This window comes from Macaca nemestrina, chromosome 12, assembly GCF_043159975.1.
Source record: "Macaca nemestrina isolate mMacNem1 chromosome 12, mMacNem.hap1, whole genome shotgun sequence".
In the NCBI taxonomy this organism is placed as follows: domain Eukaryota; kingdom Metazoa; phylum Chordata; class Mammalia; order Primates; family Cercopithecidae; genus Macaca; species Macaca nemestrina.
In genome coordinates, this window is record NC_092136.1 from 9,762,506 (window position 1) to 9,775,859 (window position 13,354).

At 57.4% G+C, this 13,354-nt stretch overlaps 1 protein-coding gene and 1 long non-coding RNA gene across 51 annotated transcripts in view; one reads left to right on the forward strand and one right to left on the reverse strand.

Annotated features, from left to right (window-relative positions):
* The window catches only part of LOC105469526 (neurexin 2), a 117,493-nt gene that overhangs the window by 75,344 nt on the left and 28,795 nt on the right, over window positions 1–13,354 (forward strand). For 46 of the 50 annotated variants that reach the window (XM_011720642.3, XM_071074369.1, XM_071074370.1 and 43 more), the window contains 2 exons: window positions 92–211; window positions 12,939–13,120. In XM_011720642.3, the coding sequence (XP_011718944.1) occupies window positions 92–211; window positions 12,939–13,120 (302 nt within the window). Of the gene's footprint in view, window positions 1–91; window positions 212–5,576; window positions 5,836–12,938; window positions 13,121–13,354 lie in introns of those variants that run through there. The other 4 variants (XM_011720670.3, XM_011720673.2, XM_024789013.2 and 1 more) reach the window with 1 other exon arrangement.
* LOC105469525 (uncharacterized) lies at window positions 205–3,067 on the reverse strand. The gene is made up of 3 exons (XR_011610500.1): window positions 2,710–3,067; window positions 1,864–2,061; window positions 205–1,129 (listed from the first exon to the last, which is right to left on the reverse strand). It is a non-coding gene; the product is annotated as an uncharacterized lncRNA (long non-coding RNA).

The following is a 13,354-nucleotide window of genomic DNA, read 5'->3' on the forward strand; positions in this document are numbered from 1 at the left end:
CCTCTCTGCCTGACTCTGAAGCTTCCGCACCTCCTGGGGAGAGAGGGGGCTTGGCTGAGCCAGGGGTGTTCCTTTCTCCTGCCCCTTCCAGGCCCCAGCACCACCTGCACTGAAGAGTCCTGTGCCAACCAGGGCGTCTGCTTGCAGCAGTGGGATGGCTTCACCTGCGACTGCACCATGACTTCCTATGGAGGCCCTGTCTGCAATGATCGTGAGTGCCTGGGAGGGCTGGGGATGGTTTGGGGAGACCAGGGTCCATTCCCAGCTGTAGGGGCTGCCAGGGAGGAAAGAGGGCCTCTGAGCACTCAGGAGCTGTGTTGCTTGCTTCCTTCTCATCCCTTGTCTGCAGAGTCCCAGGGGAGCTGCGGCCTGCTGTCCCCTCATAGGGTCTTTCTCCTGGGACTGTGCAGGATTGCTGCTGCCTGAAGCTCTGGAGGGGCCCACTGATAGACAGCCTCTCCTCCTTGTTCTCAGCTGATGGGACCCTGCTCCCTTCACCTAGAACCAAAGGTGTTGGCCTCAGTGGGGTGAACTTGCTGCCGTCCTGTGTGGTTTTGGTGATGGCCTTACATGTATTTGTATCTCACGCAGACACACTGTTGCACAGGGAGGGGGGCTGTTAACAACCTGCACCCCCTTTGATGCCCTCAGGGCATGAAGTGGGAATCTGTTATTTCCTGCTGAGAGCAGGACCACACCCCAGAGGACAGGCTTTGGAGGCTCCCAGGAGGCTAGGCTGCTGGACAGCTGGTTTGCCTGGAATGGGCTCCTCTTTCTTCCCCAAGCATCCCAGCAGCAGTTTGTCCCCTTGAGCTACAATGTCACTCCCTACTGTCTTCGCTTAGTTCTTTTCCTCCCAGGCTGGACATTTGCTTGCCAACTTGCATTCTGTTTGAGGCCCCTCCCCAGAGAGGGCAGGTTCAGCAGCAGCTCCCAGTCCCTAGCGGTTGGTGGCCAGCAGCTGGTTAGAGCCCTGCAGAGGGAGGGCAGCTGAGGCAGGAATGGCAGAGAGGCAACCTTCTACTCTGTGGGGTAGCTTTGGCGTTTCCCTTGGATGATTGGGCTGGAGTGGGTGGGCAGAGTGCAGCCTCCTCAGCATCGCTTGAATCATCTTCCCTGGGGTCCTTCCCTGAGAGACCAAGCAGAAAAGTCAGCTGCCTGGGAAGAAACACACACATGCACACACACACACACACACACACACACACACACACACACACACACACACATATCACAGAGCGTCTCCATTTTACAGACATGGAATACGACTGGAGAGGGACGGTCGATTTCTGGAAGTAGTTCATAGCAGATTTGGGGTGAGACCCCAGTCAGTGCCTTTGCCTCCATACCACACTGCTGGACCTTCGTCACCTGGGCATGAGTCCTGAGTTTCTTACGGGAGAAACCTACTGGGTCCAGGGGCTCTTGGGTGGTGTTAGTTTTTCTTTCCTCTTTGAAAAAATGTCTACCCCATCTCCCTCAGTGCTTTCCTTGTGTTCTTAGGCATGTCCAGCCCTTGGGTACCACCACATCCCCACTCTGTCCCCCAAGATTTTCCTCACCTGACCTGCTGCTCTCTGTGCCTTCCAAAGCCTCCAGACAATGGCCAGTTGAGGGTGTTCCAGCCCTGAATGCCAAGGCATGGAGACCTGGCTGTGGCTGGACCTCTTCCCCTCCAGCTAACTCAGCTTTGCACAGATCTGGAGACGATGGTAACTTCGTTGCTTAATGGTAACAGTCCCCACTAATAGTTTCATGTTTTGCAGCTTACAAAGCCCTTTTAATTTGATCTTCAGAGAAGGCAGTGGGCTTTATGTTTAACTGATAAGGAAACCCAGGCCTCAGTAAGAGGCAGTTACTCACCCCAAGTCATAGAGGGTTGATGGTAGAGCTCGGCTGGAACTTAGGTGCGCCTGTTTGTCACTTCCTGCTGCTCATTTAGTCCCCAGGGGAGTGGTGGTGGTACCCATGGTGGGCACTTCTTGCCTGGGGTGGAAGAAATCAGGATCACGAAGCGCTGCTGCCCGTCATCACTGCTTCACTCCCACACAGTGGAGCCTTCTGAAAAGGGGGCATGAGATGGATGGGAAGTGGGGGTTGTGCCACCTTTCAGCAGGGATGGGAAGAGCAACTTCTTTGGGTTCCAGGCTGGTGGGAGGGAGGGAGAGTTGGGGCTGGGGAGCAGGGCGCATCTTGGGAGGCGTCACCATCCCCAAGCACTGGCCTCTACAAAGCTGTGGAGCTAAGACAAGGTGGGTGCAACCTGGGGGCCACACAGGGCTCAGTGTGTTGCTGCTCTGAGCTCTGGCTCTGGGGTAATGCTGAGATCTCCGCCCCTGGAGGGCAGGGCAGGAATCTTGGGAGTGGGGCCCAATCCTCTCTTCTCCCAGGGCTACTCCTCCTTCCTAGCTTGTCTCTAGTTTTTCATGCTCTCTTTCTATGGCACATCTTCTTGGGGCCCTGTGATATATAAGGTCAAGCTGGAACCCAGCAGAGAGACCTGTTCAGTTAGCTCTGCCTTCACCCCTGGGAGGCCCTGGGGGCACAGGCAGGCCTTGGTCTCAAGAGAGGAAGGAGGGTGGAAATGGCAAAGGTGGAAGGAGCAGGTCCTGTCCTCTGAAGGGTGGGGCTGCGGGCTGGAGCTCTCTGGTGGGGAAGAGACTAGGGTGAGGAGAGGTCACACCTGCAGAACAACTTTTCCCCACTTACCACCTCAATTTCTCCATTTGTGACATGGGGGCTACTCCTGGGGGTGCGGTGAACTTTGTGTTCCTTTAAGGCTTATGAGTATCTCCTTTGGGAAGACAGGAGAGAAAAGATATGATGGAGGAAAGTGGACAGTGAATAAAAAAGAGAATATGAAATGAGAAAGGGTGGCTAAAAGGAGACACTTCCCAGGCCTGAGATTTGGGACTGAGGTGTTCCCATCAGGCCTGCTTGCTCCTCTGTCTTTCAGAGCCTGTCTCCTGCCTCTCCCGGCAGTCAGTTCCTTACCATCTCTGCCTCCCTGTCTCTGTTCATCTCTGCAGCCTCTATTGATCTCTTGCACACCTCTGTCTCTCCCTTCTTTTTTACCCTCTATGTCTCCCCCTCCCTTCTCAACCTTGCCCTCCACCCCCATCTTTCTCCAGTTCCCACTCACTGGTATTGATTGGCCTCTAGGCGGTTTCCCTTCCTCTCCTCTCGCCACCAGCTCCTCCCTCCCTCCCTGTGGGACCATAAATTTTCTGCCTGCTCAGAGCTGTGTCAGTCTATATTCCAGATCCAGGGGCCCAAGAATGGGATAGAGAGGTCAGGGGGACGTGGCCTCTGGGGGCCCCAGCCCTGCTCCTGGCCTGCAGTCTCTCCTCCAGCACTGCATCACCGGAAGCCTCCTCTGGGTGCCTCTGAGGACTGCTTTCTTCACTTCTAAAGGCCTGGGGTCCAAATCCAGCCCTGGCATGTAGTAGGGGTGGAGGGCTGGCAGCAGCACTGGGGAGATGTCCTGGGTCCTGATTACATCCTGGAACTGGGGGTGGCAAATGGGGCCCGTGGTGACAGTTTTTGCTCCCAAATGGAGTTCAGAATCAATAAGCAGGAGCCAGCTCTCTCCAGCCCCTCCCCTTTCTCACTTCACCCACCCCTGCCTCCTGTCCTTTCCTTACCCAGCCCTCCTCCTCACTCTGCTGCACTGTTTCTTCAGCTCCCCCAGGTGCCCTCTCCACCTCTCTCCTTTCCCTTCTCCTCTACCCTCTGCCTTCCCACCCTCTCCGCTGTCCGAGCAGGTTGGTGCATACCGGGTGATGGGAAAGGAGTCTCTGTGCTTACCTCTGGGGCCACAGGTGCTTTCCAGAGGTGTCCAAAATTTGGGGGACAGATCCCAATTGGAGGGCATCCTGAAGGATAAGTGGTTTCCTCAGCTTGACATTTGTGGCCCAGGAAGGGTTTTGTCCTAAGTGGGACACTCCGTGGGCAGGTGTCCTCTAGACCCCACCATGGAGAGAGAGGTTGGAGCCAGGGGAGGGGCAGTGGGAATGGAGAGGAAAGATTGGAGGAGTCCAGGAGAGGCTTGTGCAAGGGGCTAGGGGAGCAGCCTTTTGGGGAGGTGGTGGGGAGCTGTATGTGTGTGGCATGTCTTACTCCTGAGTACCTCGAAGGCTCTGGGTGCACTGTATGCTGTGGACCCTATTTTGGAGGGTGAGCTTGGAGGGCAGGGGTGTCTGTGTGTATGTTGGCCATTCATGGCCTGTGATCAAACGTGTGTGCGCACGCATGTATGCCTGGTGAGCATGTGTACATGCTCCCCTGAGAGTGAGTTGGTGTGCCCATGTTTGTGAGCACATGCATGCATGTATGTGTCTGAGCCTGTGTGCCTGCCCGCACACTGTGCCCATATGGGCACGTGGATGTTTCCATACCCAAGCCGGTACACATCTCAGTGTGCGTGTGCGTTCTGAGGGGTGTGTGCAGAGGTGGCCGCCGCGGCATCTCAGCAGGCTGTGCCAGAGAGCATTATTGGGGTTCATCCAGGTGGGGTGGGCGGGGAGGAAGAAAGTGGCCTCTCTTGCTAGCCTCAATCCCGTTCCATTATTCAGCAGGGTCCCTTCTCGAGGAGGGGGGTGCAGGAGGAGCGCGCGCGTCCAGGCGCGGGGGAGGGGCGGGCGCGCGCAGAGGAGAGGCGAGCGGCGAGCGGGCTAGCCAGGTGCCGCGCGGCGGAGCTGCCCAGCGCCGCCCGCAGATCGGGAGCCGCTCTGGTCCCTCTGCCCTGCCCCCTCCTCCTCCCGCGCTTCCCCTCCCCTCTCCGCTCTCCTTCCCTCCCTCCCTCTCTTTCTCCCTCTCTCCCTCCCTCCCTCTCCCTTCCAGCCCTCTCAGCCTCTGCAGCAACACTCCGCTGCCTCCATCTCTCCGCCGGAATCTCGCAGGCTCGCGCCTTTCCTCTGCTCAGCCCCGCTCCCCTCCTCTCCTCTCCCCTCCTCTCCTATCCCTTCATTCCCCCCTCACCCGGATTTGCTTCCCTTCCCCCTTCTCCCGCCCCTCTTCCCCCGGCCGCTCCCTCCTTTCCCCCGGCCTCCGTCGGGCGGCAGCGGCAGCAGCAGCTCGGCCGGCTCTAGTCGCCGTCGGTCTCCTGCTTTCGGGAGAACCAGGCCTCCGTCCCTCTTTTCTCCTCCAGCCCGCACCGCCCTCCTCCCCGGCTCGGTTTTTCCGCAGGATTTCCCTCGCTCTCCCCTCCCTGCTTGGCCCCCGCGCTCCCCTCCCTCTCCACTCGGCACCATGCCCCCTCCCCCGGGCGCTCCCCCGGGTTTCTGACGGCCCTCTGCGCCGCTCCGACCCCGCCGGGATGCAGAGAGACCCCTAGCTCCTCGCGATGGACCCAGGCATCCTGGACCTTGGTGTTGCCGCTCCGCGGACCCCCGATTTCCCGGCGGGATCCAGTTGATTTTATTGGCTCCGGACCGAGGCTTGGGCCCTGGTTTACCTCCGCTTCATCCCTACCCCGCTCCCGGAGCTCGGAGCCGGAGGGGGGCTTCGCGGGGCTGCGCAGCCCCGCGTCCCCGCCCCCGGCCATGGGGCTGTGAGGCGGTAGCCCCCGGGCCGAAATGCCCCCCGGGGGGAGCGGGCCGGGGGGGTGCCCGCGCCGCCCCCCCGCCCTGGCTGGGCCCCTGCCGCCGCCGCCGCCGCCGCCACCTCTGCTGCCGCTGTTGCCGCTGCTGCTGCTGCTGCTGCTGGGGGCGGCCGAGGGGGCCCGGGTCTCCTCCAGCCTCAGCACCACCCACCACGTCCACCACTTCCACAGCAAGCACGGCACCGTGCCCATCGCCATCAACCGCATGCCCTTCCTCACCCGCGGCGGCCACGGTAAGTGGCACTGTCGATGCCGGCCACCCGGTTGGCCCCGGGGGTGGGGGGGCTTCCCGTGTGCGCAGCCAGGCCCCCGTGGGCCCCACCCCAGCTGTGCACGCCGAGTCCGGCCCCTCTGCTTTGCGTCCCGGAGCCCCTTCACCTCCAATCTCCAGCACCCATCATCTCAGCCCCACCCTTGCCTCCATCTCTCTTCTCCCCCATCACCCTCATCTCTGTCTTCAGCACTTTGCTTCCTCTCCTCACCTAAACCTGCTTACCCCTAGGTCTGGTTCATTATCTCCTTCTACTTCCTTACCCTCCCCGCCCTGTCTGTCCTTTCATCCTCTCCGTGCAGCTCTGCCTTCCATTTCTCTTCCGCATCACCTCCTCCATCTCAGCCCCTTATCATCTCTCCATCTGTCTTGCCTCCACCTCTGCCTCACCCTCACCCTTCCATCGCTGGTCTGTCATCTCTCCCCCTTCACCTCCCTCCCACCTCTGTCACATCTGTCATCTCTGCCTCTGACATATCTCTTCCTCCTTGACCTCTTCTTGTATGTCTCTGTTTTACCTCCATCCTTCCAAAACCTTCCCTTCTTTTCTGACGACTGGCCTTCCATTACCTCCCAACTCACTCCACTGTCCCACCATTCTCCCATCCTCCTTCCCCTTATCTCTAGTGTCTCCCCTCCATGTCCCCTCATCTCTGCTCTGTCTCTACCTCTGACCCCCAGCATCTCACTTCTGTAGGCCCAGCACTTCCCGTTTCCAGGCTTCCCCTCCTGTGTCAGTTCTCTATCACTGTCCACTTACAATCACCTCCTATCTCTGCCCCTCATAACCATCCATTGAAAAACTTCACCTTCCTTCTCAGACCCCATCACCTTCTCATTTCCATCCTTCCTCAGCCCCATCTCAGGCCCCCCATTACTTCATATCTTAGACCCCTAAGATTCTCTCCATGCCATCTCTTCTCACCTCTGTACCTGTCACCTTCCATCTCTGTCCTCCATACTCTGTGCCCCCATCACTCCCAAGCTCTGTCCTCCCCATTACCTTCTACGTCCGGCCCTCTTTACATTTTATTTCAGCTCATTTCAGCCCATCACTTTCCACCTCAGTCCCTCCACATTCCATCTCAGAGCTTCTGTCACTTGCATCCCAGGGACCTCCTCACGTCCCATTTTAGTCTACTCATCACTTCCCATCTCTGCACCTTGTCATTACCTTTCAGAGGGTAGCCCCATTACCTCCATCTCTGTACCTCTCTCACCTCCCATTTCTGTGCCTCCATCCCATCCCATCCCATCTCATCCCTTCCCATCCCATCCCATCCCATCCCATCCCATCCCATCCCATCCCATCCCATCCCATCCCATTCCATCCCATCTCATCCCATCCCTGTGCTCTCAGCACCTCACATATCTGTCCTCCTATCCATGTCCTCTCCCCTCTGTGCCCCCCTCTCCTCACCTTCCATGTTCATCACCTCCCATCGGAGTTCTCTGACACCTCCATGCTCCCATTCCCTCTCATTGCTGTGCCTTCATCAGTTCTCTCTCTGTACCCAGGTGGCCTCCCATTTCTGCACTTCTCTCCCTTCCTATCCTTGTACCCTCATCACTTCCTGTTTCTGTCTCTCCATCCCCTCTCATTCTTTACTCCATTTTTGTTCCTCCATCATCTTCCATTCCTGTATTTTGCGCCCTTCCCATCTGTGACCCTGGTTGCCTTCCCATTCTTGCTCCATGCCAGTCCATCTTTGCTTCCCAGTTGTGCCACCGTATCACCTCCAATCTTTCTGCTCATTTGCTGGTCTTCTTCCTTTTCTCCTACTTTATCTATTTCCCTTTTCATGCTTCCGTTTTCTCTTCATCCAATTTCTCTGGAGCACTTCCTTCAAACTCTTTACTCCATTCTTTTATTCTCTCATCCCCAACACAGTTTGCCTCATCTTATCTCTGTCCCACCTGGCTCCTCTCAGGCAACATTCTTCAGTTTCCTTCTCTTCTTCCACGACCCCACCCAAACCCTTGCTCCTGGACCTTAACTCCCTCCCCCTCCCCAGGAACTCTCTGGCTCTTTGTTAGCTTCCTCCCTCTTTCATTGTCTCCTTCTGGCTCCCTCGAGGCCCAGTGTTGCCCCCAAAGGTGCCCAGATAGGCCATGGTCTTTCTGGGCAGTGAGACAAAGCTGAAGGAGTGAGACAGGTAAAGGAAGTCAGGGATACTGGGGATTTTGCAGGATGAAGAGAGTGTGGAAGAGGAAGGTGTAGGAGAGAGGAACTGGCTGAGGGACCCTGAGCAGGTAGAAAGGAGGGCCTGGGAGCCAGAGTGCCCAAGAAAGATTCTGTGAAGGAGCAAAAGCTGGACAGAGGGAGGGAAAGTGGCCAGAAGAGTATGGGGGACAGGGTATGGAATGTTGGCCTTGGGATTGCCTCGGAGACAGCCACCCCTTTGCTGCGCAGAGGAGAAAGAGGACCAGTGCCTAGTGGAAACAGGAGGAGTCATCTGGAGGGTGCTCAAGGATGATGATAGAAGAGGGTGGGAGGTGTGGGGGAGGAACCTGTGAAGGGTGGGGCAGCTGAGAGGAAGGATGAGGACCCAAGGAAAGGAGGAGAAGGGATGAGGCCACCTGTCCTGGCTAAACTCCACCTTTGCTCCCATTAACCATTAACCATGGTGGGAAAGGTGAAAAGACAGGCTCTTTTTGGGACCCTACACTTGGCTAGAGGACCAGGCCAGGCTTCCTCTCTGCCCAGTGTCTCCCTAGCATCCCCAGTGGGAGGCAGCCTCTCTCCTTTCTGCACCAGCTTCTCCACTTGCCTTCTTTTGGGGTCTCACTGTGTTTCTACTTGTCCTCTCCTCTCTTTTCTTCACACTATCCACCATTTACCCTGCCATCCCCCCAACCCCTCCTGTTACATAATGTCCTTATCTGCCAGACACCCATTGCCACTCCTGTACCTGATGTCTGTCTGGGGCATGGGAGGACTGGCACACCTGGGTCCTAAAAATGACCTGAGCCCAGGGGCGACACTCTCCTGGTCCTGGATCCCCAATTCTGGTTTCAGAGTCCTTGAGGTTCCTCCCACCTCACCGTGTTCATTTCTGGTACTCTTCGGCCAGAAATGGAGTGGTCAATCCCTGCTAAGTTCTGAGTCGGTAGCTTCCATGGGTTCCAGGTTTATCACTCCAGCTTATAAAGGGGGCTAGCATTTATTTTGATTCTGAACAGGGTGTGTTAACTCGGATTTCTGACTGGATGGTTTATGGCCAAGCAGGGGGTTAACAATTGAAAGACTGTGTTCTGGGATCCTAGATCAAGAGACAGCTGAGCGCAGGGATCTGGACCAGTAGAGATCTGCCCGTCCGGGATGTAAAGGTTCATGTACAAAGCGCGGGTGTGGGCTGTGAGCACTCGGGCCATGGCTTTTCTGGGTTGTGCAGGATGTTTTATCTTCTCACAAGTCTAGATCTTCCAGAAGGTTTTCTTTCATGGCTTCGGATGCTGCAGGGACACAGGCAGGCAGAGGTTCTGCACATGTAGTTTTAACCACAGGGGCATCACTGCATGGGTGGTTTTCTACATGGATGATTATGTTGTTTGGGTCTGGGTTAGCTAGCCATTATTAATGGTTGGTTGGTTTTTTTCTAGAATGCAGGTGTGTGTGGGACTGCATGGAAGATTCTTGAACATTTAGAGTATTTCACTGGATCAGTGAATTTCTGGGTCTAGGAGGTATTGAGGAGACTATATTGGGAGTGGGCAGAAGGTGCCAACCCTGGGCCTGTGGCATCTTGTGTTTGGCCAGAGGCTTTCTTGCCTTAGGCTTCAGGTGTGTAGTTTTCAGCTCACTGATGGTTTCCTAGGAAGGTTAAAAACAACTGGTCTACACCACCCTTGGGCAACATTTTTGGGCCTTGACTCAGGCCCCTCTTGCCTTTCAAACCCTTTCTGGAGCCTGTCAGAGGTTCTAGATGTGGTGCCCTATTTTGGGCTCCGTTTTCTCCTAGAAGGCAGCTGTGCCTTCCCTGGGGGAGTCCGTGGGCAGGGCCAAGGACAGCTTGCCGGGGTGAGAGGCTGGAGGCGCCTCCGGAGCGCGGCTGGGGAGGGGCCTGGCGGAAGCCCCGCCTCCCAGCCCGGCGGTCTCCGAACCCCAGCCTTCTGCGCTCCGGAGGCAGCCGCGGTGCTGGGAGAGAAATGTCTCCCCAGGGTAATTACTGCCGCCCCAGTCCAATAAACCATTCATCCTTCACCTCTTCTGCCCAAGAAGAGTCTCTCCGCCCCGTCCCCCAACAGTGTAATAAACGCCCTTAGGCTTTAAGAGGCCCGCCCAGCATAATAAACTGGCTGCAGTGTGAGAACAGCTGGGTGATAAATCCTAGGGGAGGTCTGGGTTTGGGCAGCCTGTGCGCCACGGGCCTCGGGAGTGGGGACGCGTGCGCCCTGTCCCACGCCTGGCCAGTCCCTGTCCTGGGGCCGCCTTCCATGGTCTGTCTTTGTGCCTTCACCGCCATGTTTCCTGACTGCTTCGTCTCCTGTCGGGGGTCTGCCTCTCCACGCTGGGTCTTTGTGTGCAGCTGGGTGCGTCGCCGCCTGTGTGTGGGTGTGGGGCCTGGGGGCTTGGGCGCTGGACGCCGCCTCTGATCCCTCCTGCCTCACTGCCCAGTGAGGCATTTGGCCGGCTTTTTCCTCCCGCCCTCTCTGGGCACAGACAGGGCTCTGTCCATGGTGATGTGCTTGCTGTCTGGGATCTGGGCTGGGAAGTGAAGAGAAAGGGCCTCTTTTCTCCTAGACCTGGGGGATTTGGAGGCAGCCTGCAGGTAGACTGGGTTTCTTTCCCTGGTCTGAGGGACCAAGAAACCCAATAAAGCCTTCTCTGAATGGGAGGCCCTGGAGCTCAGGGGTGAAGAGGCTGCAGCCTCTGATCAGGGAGGTGAGGGTAGGAATGTGTGGAGGAAGGTCAGCATCTCTGCTCCCCTGGCCCACCCCACCCCCCAAATTCAGATGTGCAGCTTGTGTGGAGGAGGGGGGGAGGAGGACCCTGGGTATTACAGTTGTCATGGAAACAGCCGATTTTCCGGAGTACTGCAGTGCTGGGAGTGGAAAGACTGTTACTGGCTGAGGCCTACTGGGCTCCCCACCTCCAGGCCCTGCCCTTCCAGGCAGGTGACCACATGGTGTGGGGGTGGGGCTTACTGCATACCCCACTGTCAGCCAACTCTCCACCCTTGACTTGGGGGCCCATCCTGAGGATTCAGTGCTCACCACTGTGCCTCCAGGGCCCTCAGGTAGAAAGGACACCTGGATCTGGAGAGGGCAAAGCCAAGCCCCCTCTGTCTGCTGGGGGTGCTTTCCTGGCCAACAGGCAGAGGTGAGATGGCAGTTATTAGACATCCAGATGGTTCTTTCCCTCCTGCCCATCCTCCTGGGGTCACCTCTCACCATCACTCTGGGGAGATGGAAGATGTTGATGGTGGGTGCTCTGAGGAACAGCAAGGGGACCCATGGCTCCTGCTTCCCCCAACCTCAACCCCCTGCTGGCCTCAAGACCTCTTTGGGAACCAGGCAACAATCTTCCCTTCTCTCCTCAGCCCCTCCCTGGGCCTGCAGATGGTGGCTCCCCACAAGAAACTCAGGCAGCCCCTCCCCTTTGGGGTCCTAGGAGCTCCCTGGGATGGAGGCTCCTCACACCTGATTGACCCAGCTACAAGGGGGTTCAAGTCCCTGAGGTGAGAGACCCCATGGTACCTGAGGGAACCCGGCCTAATGTTACCAACTGGGCCACCACCTTGGCTGCTGGCAAGGCCTGCTCCTTAGAAGTGCTGCAGGCCCTCCTGCCCCCGCAGGCTACTAGTTCCTCACTCCAGAGTTCTCCCACCCCCAGACGGACATTTTTCTCCCCCTCTAGGCTTTTACCCTTAGGCCTCATCTGTCTGTCTCCCTCTCTAAGTCCTCCCTTGAACCCCTGTCCCCATAAGAAGTGCTTTGTGAGGAGTCGTTAGTGGCTAATTATTTAATTAAGCATTTTATGAATCTCATCTGCTCCATTTATATTCTAAAGAATGCAAGATTGTTCTCTTCCCTTCCCTTCTCTGCAGGCTGTGGAGTACTAGTCCTTCAGGCCTCCCAGACAAGGCTCCTTTCCGGGAAACTGGGTGACCAGCCCCCCACCCCCACCCCCAGAGAGCTCAGTCAGCCTCAGGAGGGAACATGGCGACTAATGGGGTTTATTTTGGGGCTGAGATCGTTAGGGACCTCACACCCGCCCCCAGCAGCCGGCTGGCGAAGAAGAGAAGGAGAAGGGGAGAGAGGGTGGGGTGGGGGAGGGCTGGGAGAGGGAGCCTTCATCTCCGGCTCCCACTCTCCCATTTCTCTCACCTACACCCCTCTCTGTCCTTCTCTGTCCATCTGTCTCTCTGCCTCCTTCCTTCTCTGGCTGTCAATCTCCCCTCTCCCCTCCCCCCACCCCCCAACCCATGGCTGTCTCTTCCTTTCTGGGCAGGGCTCCAGGACCTTCCTACTTTGGGACCCAGGCAGTCCCCTGGGTGAGGGCGGAAGCAGGGAGTCCTGGGCAAGCCAGGAGAGGGGTGGGGACAGGGAGATGTTGGAGGGCACCAGCTCTGACTGCATACAGCTCTGCTCATCTTCCTGCCATCACCTGGAGTTCCTTGGTGCCTGCTCAACTCTGGCCCCAAAGAAGCACACACCTTGGATCTGTCACCTCTGCCAGACCTGGGAGAAGTGGAGCTAGTCAGGACCGGGCCCCCTGGGTCTTTCCTGCCCACAGCACTCTCGTCTTCTCAGTCTCCTTGCAGCTTCTCTCTGGGCTCTCTCTCTGTGTCACTCTATTACCTCTCCGTTTTGCTGTAATTAAAGCTAGACTTCTTGATGAGGCAGCTACATCTGTCTGTGCGTGTGCACAGGCTCTCACCCAGGCACCCGCCTGCCAACTGCTCCCTGGGGTGGCGGGGCTGGTGGCTGCTGTGGGTATCACAGCTGAAGTCCCACATCTAGACCTGGGGTTCCATCCCTCTCTGGTCACAACCCTGAGGACCTGCTGACCTCGTCCTCCTGATGTCATTTCTTCTTGTCTCCCTTTCCTTCTCTCTGCAGCCGGGACCACATACATCTTTGGGAAGGGGGGAGCACTCATCACCTATACGTGGCCCCCCAATGACAGGCCCAGCACGAGGATGGATCGCCTGGCTGTGGGCTTCAGCACCCACCAGCGGAGCGCTGTGCTGGTGCGGGTGGACAGCGCCTCCGGCCTTGGAGACTACCTGCAGCTGCACATCGTAAGGACCCTGGGCCCCAGCCCTTCAACCCCAAGCTTCCTGCTCCCAAATCAGTTCAGCCCTTCATTGCCATGGGATCAGCACCTCAAGTCTTCCCTCATGGGGAATCCTCAGAACTTCTGTTCCTTCATTGCTGGAGCTTCCTGCTAAGAAGTTCTGCTTCTGAGATTCTTCCCTCTCTCAGTTATTCACCAAGACTCCCAAATCCACCCTCCCATCTGATTCATATTTCTC